The 9,428-nt window shown below is 39.3% G+C and overlaps 1 protein-coding gene and 1 long non-coding RNA gene across 2 annotated transcripts; both read right to left on the bottom strand.

Annotated features, from left to right (window-relative positions):
• Positions 1-55: 55 nt before the first annotated feature.
• On the bottom strand, positions 56-5,678 carry stmp1 (short transmembrane mitochondrial protein 1). The gene is made up of 3 exons (XM_042086417.1): positions 5,549-5,678; positions 5,056-5,109; positions 56-818 (listed from the first exon to the last, which is right to left on the bottom strand). Exons 1-3 carry the CDS (start codon positions 5,561-5,563, stop codon positions 747-749), a joined length of 141 nt encoding a protein of 46 aa, XP_041942351.1. The 5' UTR covers positions 5,564-5,678; the 3' UTR covers positions 56-746.
• A 1,322-nt stretch (positions 5,679-7,000) lies between these two features.
• LOC121705477 lies at positions 7,001-8,930 on the bottom strand. Its single transcript, XR_006030807.1, has 4 exons — positions 8,075-8,930; positions 7,665-7,772; positions 7,287-7,337; positions 7,001-7,131 (listed from the first exon to the last, which is right to left on the bottom strand). It is a non-coding gene; the product is annotated as an uncharacterized LOC121705477 (long non-coding RNA).
• Between the last annotated feature and the right edge of the window lie 498 nt (positions 8,931-9,428).

The raw sequence follows: 9,428 nt of genomic DNA on the forward strand, positions 1-9,428 counted from the left end.
TGTAGTTTTACTGACACTAGTGGCTTATTGACCCACACACACACCACAGCCTGCATGAATTAGAGATCCAGTTTAATAAAGCCATCAGGTCTTACACACTCAACAAAGCCATCAGGGCTTACATGCTCAGGAAAGCCAAGCATCTCTCAATATGCTTTCAGCTTTAAAGAGTTTCAGTGTAAAGGGCAATATCAAATAATAGAGGCACACAAACACTCTAAAAAAGCAAGGACACACCTTTATGTATAGAAACCGGTCCCATTTCAGTCCCATATATGTATAGTACTGTATAGAAATCAGTCCCATATATGTATAGTAATGTACAGAAATCAGTCCCAATCCATTTCAGCTGAGCTGCTTTTGTATTTGGGAGAACTATGATGCCATGGTGATCTGTGCCTTAGTATCAGTTCACACACACACACACACACACACATTCTTCCACACAAACACACATTCTTCCACACAAGCACACATTCTTCCACACAAGCACACATTCTTCCACACAAACACACATTCTTCCACACATTCTTCCACACAAACACACATTCTTCCACACAAACTCATATCAAACACAAGTCCTTATACACAAGCTCATATCAAACACAAGTCCTTATACACAAGCTCATATCAAACACAAGTCCTTATACACTCTTGTATGGAGTAGGAAGATGTTCCCCGTCACTCTCCACAGAGCCCAGCTGGGGTTTAAACACCCTGCACCCCCCCCCCACGCCCCAGACGGCTCACTCTGGGGGCTTCTTCTTGGCTTCCACATCTTTCTTGAACTCCTCGATCTTCTTAGAGATGTTGGGTACCTGAGACAGGAAGAGTTCTTATCAAACACACACACACAATGCTAACCACACACACACACATCGCTAACTAGATACATACACATACAAACACACACATTGTTAACGACATACATACATACACACACATACATACACTAGTCCCTGATCTGATTGCCGGTGTTGTGTGCCTTCTGGTTTCTCCACCTACTGGTTTCCTTGCGCGTGCATGCGCTGCAGCAGTAGTCAGACATTCACAAACAAGTTGTTTTAGGCGGTTTGAAGTCGCTTTTCATACGCCATGAGCGCTTGGCTACATTACAGCCACTTGGACAAAAGACATGTAAAAAATATATGTTCTGAAAACTAGCATTAACTAACAATTTGCGATCCCGCAAAAAGCAACACATGCATGACTCTCTCCAGAGCTAATGTTTTTATTTTTAGTAGTTATGCTAACTAGCATGCTAACTATGTTAACATGTGACTTAGCTAACCTAACTAATCATTTTTAGTAGCTATGCTAAGTATGCTAACTAACATGCTAGCAATGCTAACATGCCAACCATGTGACTTAGCTAACCTAGCTAATTATTTTTAGTAGCTATGCTAACTAGCATGCTAGCAATGCTAACTATGCTAACCATGTGACTTAGCTAACCTAGCTAATCATTTTTAGTAGCTATGCTAACTAACATGCTAACCATGTTACTTAGCTAACTTAGCTAATCATTTTTTGCAGTTTTGCTAAAAATGCTAACATGCTAACTAGCTACAGTGGGTAGGAGTCATATAACAAGTAATAGTTACAATGGCTGAACAGTTAAAAAGTTCAGTAGTTTAAAGGGTTAAATTGTTTAACAGTGAAATACTGGGTGTGTTCGAAACGGGTAAAGTTGCTGCCTTTTAAGATATCTAACTGGGGAGCAAGGCAGCAAGTGCGGTTCGAAACCGAAAAAACAAATTCTGCTGCCTTTTAAGATATCTTAGAATTCCCAAATAACGGTCATTTTTGAAGGCAGCATCGATGCACACTTCATGCTCCCTCCTACCCATAATCCCTTGCGGCAACGTCTGAAACAGCTGTGAAAGGTAAACAAACATGGCGGATGACATCAGTAATGGCTGCTGAATCTGTTTAAAATGTCATTTGTGTGACCTTATTTTGCTTAGATTTGTAGATTACAGATTAGAAATAAACAATTTACCATCTGATTATGCCATTGTTGTAACCATTAATAGCATCTGGTCTGATATATCTGCCGGCCGTAAAACTAATTTATACCGTTAGCCTGCTAGCTTACGTAAGCTAATAGTTTAACATCAGGCCTTTGCTAACGTCATACCATAGTGTTAACCAAAGATTCTAGGAGTGCTACGCTCATTTTTAAAAGATGCATTTAATCCAAAGTCATGTCTAGTGAGACAGCTCTCTATGTAGGGAGGGAGGCAGTAGGCAGCTGTCTCCCGTTTCGAACACACCCATTGTAGTGAGGACTTTTATTTTGAAACAGTTTTTGGCAGAGGAAGTAGTTGAACAGGGTGTGTAGTCTTAATAGAGCCAGTTTGTATGCTTAAAGCCTGACGGTACCGATCCACTTGCACGACACGTCATACGCGTGGAGTCGCGCTGCCTCCCCTCGTTCAGTCGTGTGTGGGTGTTTTGTTTAAAATGTCAGTTACCAGCTCATACTCAGTTCGTTTTAACGTATCTTAAGTGTTTTTCCACAAATGGACCGCAATTTTAGGCATGTACTTAACAGTATACAACACATTAATAGCCTAAACAAACTATGCAAGCCATTTCGAAATCTTGTTTTATTTAAACTACTCAAAGCAATCTCAAATCCTCACCAGAAACACCAACAGTCAATATATTCATCCAAATCCTAGTTTCGTTTGTTTTATGGACTACTAGGTGGTCGTGGAAGAGATCGTTAAAACATTATTTGTCTTGTAAGCGGAACCAAAGTTTCACAGGCACCGTTGTGGTAGAACAAAGGACCTACAAACTCGTCCTTTCATTGGAGAGTCGCCTCGCGTTCAACGGATTCATTTGCATGACGCCCCTGATCCACTAGCACGCGGTGCGAACACCGCGACGCAGTATCCCTATTGATTTCTATGAGAAGCGAATTCCGCACCCGCATAGGATTCTGGGTATGCGGTGCGACGAGTGCTGTGGCTGCGGCGCGTCAAAAAGTTCAGCAATCCCCAACTTTATGCAAATGAATCCGTCCATCGCGAGGCGAGTATCCAATAGCAGAGCAAAACGCAGGGGAGGTCCATCATCACGTAGCCTAAACAAAACCTAATTTTCCGGTAGTGTGGTTACCACCAACGTACAGAAACATGTCAGATGAGAAAAAATAATCATAGCAGTGTCTACATTCCCGTGTTTGTATGATGTGTGGCTAGAATCCTACAGGGACAACTTCATGATTGAAATGACCGCCCAACTTGCAAACTAATTTATAGATGTGACTTTCCCTCGGTAATTTCAAAATAGTGGAGGAAAACATTTTGTTTGGTTGTTTACTAGGCTACCTGCTCTTGCCCTGCCGTTTCCACACATCTACAAAAGGGAACGCCCATCAAAGCGTCTTCATGGAGGGTAGCGTCGCGATTTGGGGAATTCGCATTGCGTGCTAGTGGATCAGGGGCGTAAAGCTGGGCATCGGCCAGCTTTTTGATGCGCGACATTATTTCAAATGCAGCGCTGCCTTCCCGGAATGCTTTGCGGGCGCGTTAAAGTCGCTTGACGTCACCCATAGGACTAGAGTGGAATGCGACATGACAAAATGAAGTGAAGTACAAGTGGATCGGTACCGTAAGAAACTGACAGTTGATCCAGGTGGCCTGGCCACCTGGCAGAAGATTCTAATTGCTGTGATGTCATAAAGGGCAATGTTAAGTCAATGGGGAAATGTTGATAGTTTTTAATTAATAGTTTAAAAAGTATAAAAGTTACAAAGATGAAAAATACATAGCACTCTTGTCCTAAGTAAGACCTACGTAACATAGTTTGAATGAAGTTTCTGCGTTAAACGGTTGAAGCTGCATTAACTGCGTTAGAAGAAGAAGAAGAAGCCTAGGAAGAACAGTACAGTGCATTTTCATGCACTGTAATAAAAGATGTATTTGGTGATGACGTTATTGTAGGCCTAGTAGACCTAAATTCTGAGAAATTAAATGGTACGAGAGAAGAAACAATCTACATTTTACCGCACCAGACCGCAATGTCTTCAAGGGTTGAATGAAGGGAGTTTGCAAAAATTTGCATATTTTTCAAGTCAATAAACATTCTTAATTTTCTAATGTCTTTGTCAGGGAACATTTGACTTTTCAAAACCATAGGCCTGGTAGTCGCTCAGACAAGGAGTTATAAGATAAAGGCAATACCATTTGTGTCACCTAACGCAAGACAAAATGTTGCCAAGGTGTTGCTTGCGTGGTTAACTGATAGGTGATTTGATGACGTGTTTAGAGAATTGGAGTGGCTCAAAGAAATAATGCGCTAAACAGGTCTGTTTGGTTCATAGATGTGCGTATTTATTGCAGGTTCGAATCCAGTTTAATGCTATAAAGTGTGCAATATCATAGCCTTTATTTTACATGTATTTTGTACGAGAGGTTGTAGTGTAATGATCATGGGATTGATATGATGTGCGACTTCAAATCCGTCTAAAACAACTTGTTTGTGAATGTTTGACAACTCCTGCAGCTGTGGTGAGCAACGCGAGCACGCGCAAGAAAACCAGTAGGTGGGAAAAACCAGAAGGCACACAACACCGTCATGCTACTGGTGATGTTAGCACGTTTGCTACCACATCAGTCACAAGAACACCAGTGTCTTATAGCATGTAGCCTATATTATTATATTATTATAACATCATAGAGAACATGTATCCTATAGCTCCAGTGTCTTATAGCATGTAGCCTTACTTGAATTTCCCCTGGGGATCAATAAAGTATCTATCTATCTATCTATCTATCTATCTTATGTAGCATATATTATTATTATTATAACATCATAGAGAACATGTATCCTATAACGCCAGTGTCTTATAGCATGTAGCCTATATAGTCTTATGTAGCCAATATTATTATATTATTATTATAATAACATCATAGAGAACATGTATCCTATAACGCCAGTGTCTTATAGCATGTAGCCTATATTATTTTTAGATTATTATAACATAGAGAACATGTATCCCATAACACAGAGTTGGATGATAATCAGAGATCTCTAACTCACCTCATAGTTCTGGGCCAGGTACATTCCGACCACGTTTCCCAGAGTGAACCCGACCTGCCGAAGTGAAAGTACAACACAGGACATCGGAATTTAGGGCAATTATTATTACATAGCTGATAATGGCTTATCTTGGCACCATGGTTCACTGACTAACCTTTACCTCCGCTGTAACTTCCACTGGTGTTAACATTATAATGGTAGTCTAGTCTATGTGTTAACGTCGGTCTCGCCCATTTAGTGTATTAAATAGCGTGCATTGCTGGATAAGTATGATAAAGCTCATTCTAGTCAGCAGCGTAGGATGGAACTGTTCGGCTATTCGGCCAATGTCAGTCAGATGTAGTTATGTAGCGACCATAGCGACTAAGCTACCGGTAGCTCAAGTAGCCTTCACAGATTAAACGTTTTAGTCACTTTGTGTGCAGCAGTCCGCAAGATAAACAGTCTTCAGATGGATTCTACATGGTTTTATTGAACAAGACAATGTACTTACCAAAAATTGCATCATGGTTGTACAAACTAGGCTACCAGAAGTTCGGTATGAAATCTAGTCGTCGCCACTGGCAGTCACATTAGTGGTGTTGTGAGTGTGGGTTTTCCGTGTTGCACGTCACAGCCTGACAGGAAGCTGCTCTAAAGTAGAGCGCCCCCGAGTGCTGGGCTCCTGTCATAGCAAGATCTGCATATCGTGTCCTGATGTTCCAGAAAGATTTCATGTAGCCTATTAAATAATAATTATAATGTAATGTATGCCATCCTGCAGTGCTTGTTGAGTTAAACTCCACTCTAATTGACTTTATTTGAGTTACTTCACTTTATGAGCAGCTGGTGGAGAGTGTAGTTGAGGCTACATGTTGCATTTCCCCCTGGGGATCAATAAAGTATCTATCTATCTACATCAGTGTTTCTCAAACTTTTTCAGACCAAGGACCACTTAACCAGTAAAAAAAAAAAAAAAAAAAAAAACTCACGGACCACCTAGCTCAGTGGTCCCCAAACTACGGCCCGCCACCTGATTTTGGGTGGCCCACCAAAATATGTCCGTGGTATATAGCATCTGCCCCGCATGGGAGTATGACATCATAGACATAATATGTCTATGTATGACATCGTCAAACTATAACCTCCGTAATTTCCCCCATTCATTCTCTATAGAGCTGCACAGTCCCGCCCACAGCCGATGCCGGATGTAAAAATTCAATGCAATTTATATATACTAAGCGATTGTATATGCTCCTATAGACACCAAGAGTTCATGGGGCACTAACCTTGTTTTGAGATAAATGCCTTTTATTCGCGATCTCTTGGATAAGTACTTCATTACCCACAATCCTGAACAATTCCACAGTGATGCCTCTGATTGGTGGAAAGGCCGTTATGGTCATAGTTTGAAACTTTCTCGGCGAAAATCTTAATGTGATTAAAAACTTTCTTGCCGGAATATTGGTACTTGTATCAACAAGGATTGGGGTTTATACATCACACGAACTTAGTCAGGGCCAATACACTATCATATAGACCACTGTAAATGTTACCCATACAGAAAAATAATATATTCACATATATGTAGCTTGAACATATTCCAGTATAAGCACATCTATGTTAAATAAATATATTTACATCTATGTGAAATACATATATTTCCTTGTATGTATCAATATATTTCAAAATATAAGTAAATATTCAATATTGGCCACTTTCTTATATTTTATGCATATAATTAAATATATTTAAATATATGGCAGTAAGAAGCATGATCACATGACCCTTGATGAAGATTCTGATCACATGATCTATATATTTCAGACATATATTTCTCTAATATAGTTCATATTCTACTATGGTTTGATATTTTCCGCATTGATCATTAAATATTTCACTATTGTGTTTACCTAAAATTAACCATAGTATCAGTATAAAGAGGAAGAAACACACAACACTTATGTTATCTTTTATTCTATTTTATTGAAATCTTTGTTTTTGTTATGGAACCTCAGTTCTGTCACTTTGGCATTTATTGCCTGGCCCAGCAATCTGGAGTGAGTGTCTGGCCTGGGAACTGCTTCAGGGTGGCCTCTGAATAAGACAGAACATATACAAATAGAACATGCAAAATATTAGTGACACAAATACAGATGCTAAAGTGCAGAAACACGGTTGTGTTATCATGATAATTGGAGATAAATACAAAGTGAGTTGGAGAGAAAGACATACAAATAAAATAAACTCACCAATGATCGTCTTAGTCCTCTCAGGGTCCAGGCATTCCCTCTAAGTGCCTCCTAAAAATAGCACAATCAATTAGGACCTCAAATAGTTACAGTTTACTAACACAGAAAAGATCTATGATGGTGAGGCGAAAATGGGAAGCAGTCCACACAGACAGCCTAACACTTATAAATGAGACAACACAACTAATATATCATATACACAGAAGAGAGAACACATACTGAAAGGAAAAGTTAGTTTCATCCTCAAATTTTTACTAAACTTGTACAACCAAGAAGCTGCTATTTCATTAAAGTTAAACATGTACATTTTATTGTAAAAGTTCACATCTGTATGAAAACACTCTACAAACCTTGTTGAATAAAAGCCTTCAGACTCACCTCCTCTTGGAGAGCCATTATCGCCACCTCTTCTGTAGGTGGTTGTCAGTTCTTGGTTATCTCCCACAGCTCACACTCATAGAAAGCTCTACCAGCCTTCTCTGAAACCTGCAAGTGAACAGAATATACAGCATGAATGAGAGTGGCGTTGGTAAAGGGTATACTCGCGTAATATGTAATGTCCTGGGATATTCCCACTCATGAAGTGTCTCCCATCCGAGACTGCTATCTGAGACTGTAGTGAAGCTGTACCAACCATCATAGAAAGATATGGTTGGAAAGGTATATTTTCAGTTCACTTTGTGTCCCCAGTAGCTTGAAGATAATTTCTTGTCATTCAAAATATCAAAACTACTCAAACAAATGTACAAATTCTCAAAAAAAAAAAGTAAACATTAATTTTTGATTACCTTTGGTCTATGTGATGATGAAGCATCAACATTTGTCAGTGAAGCATACTATGGGTTGGGCTTGGGTCGTCTTGGTCTCAGGTCTTCTGGTCCATCCTCTGGTGTCCTTGATGTAGCTTTCGAGTGTTGCCTCTCTAAAATGTAAAAAAAGGGGTGTCAGTGCTCAAATGCACTACATGACCATACATGGTCCTTTTCAATACAATTCAACTTTTACATTTCCATAATTTAGCATGGGTGTGAATGGTTTTGCAAGAATGTCAGTGCACAAAGCATGACAAAGTAGTTTGATAGTGCACAAAAACAAAACACATTCCTTGCAATACCATTTCCATGAAATTAAGCACAGTACAAGTGTCTTCAATTTCTACACGTCCACTCTAATACTCTCCAGCACATAACGTTACCACATTACATCCTATCTAAAAAAAAAAAAAAGCTAATGTTAGCTCTAAGTGTTGTCCTTGATGCAACAATAGCAGCTAACTAGCTAAACCACAGTGCATAGAATGTCTACACCTTAGGCTAGTAATGTTAACCGTTCCATTCTCTGTCTTGCATGACAAATCATAAGTTAGCTTCTATCTATGCCTATCAATCTACATGCCAGAGGCAAATATACTACCAAATATGGCCGGGAGATAGGTTAAATTGGTATTTCACTCTGTCATTACAAGTCGTTTTCACTAATTGTCCAAACGTTTCTCAGTGAATTTATTTTTCAAACCCCTTTCAGGTGTAAAAAAATAAAGCTAGCACTGGCTAATTTATGCTAACGTTAATGTTACAGAAAGTAGCAAAGGTTAGCTTCCAGCTTCCACCAATAATACCATTTTTAATTCGGACATTAACTTCTGCAAATGTTAGACTATATGAAAGCAATTTAGCATACAATGAAGATCTACCTTTTTTTGTCTATTGTTGTTCTTAAATACGTCTAAGAGAGCTTATTATGTTGATTACGTATGGTGAATACGAATCAGCTAACAACAGAAATACGGACAGCGAATTACATGCTAACGTTAGCAGCTACATTAACGTTACTGTAAACTGTAGGCTAAGTTAGTCATTGAGGTGAAGATTAGCAAACAGCTCCCATAAGAGTCGATGCATGTTTAGTCGGTTTTATTAGTTTTTGCTGTTTTCAAATATCTCAATCTGAATGTATGCCATCTCAACATGGAGTAACCATTGACTGTACATGGAGATTACACAGTCAGTACAGTTTATGAAGCATGGACGTCATCAACTTGTCATATTAATGTAACTACTAGCCAGTTTGCCAACGTTGCATTTTTTCTAACGTTAACAACAAAGACACCTCCGTTAGAGCTACATCTGTGACTGTAGGTCG

This window comes from Alosa sapidissima, chromosome 1 (assembly GCF_018492685.1).
Source record: "Alosa sapidissima isolate fAloSap1 chromosome 1, fAloSap1.pri, whole genome shotgun sequence".
In the NCBI taxonomy this organism is placed as follows: domain Eukaryota; kingdom Metazoa; phylum Chordata; class Actinopteri; order Clupeiformes; family Clupeidae; genus Alosa; species Alosa sapidissima.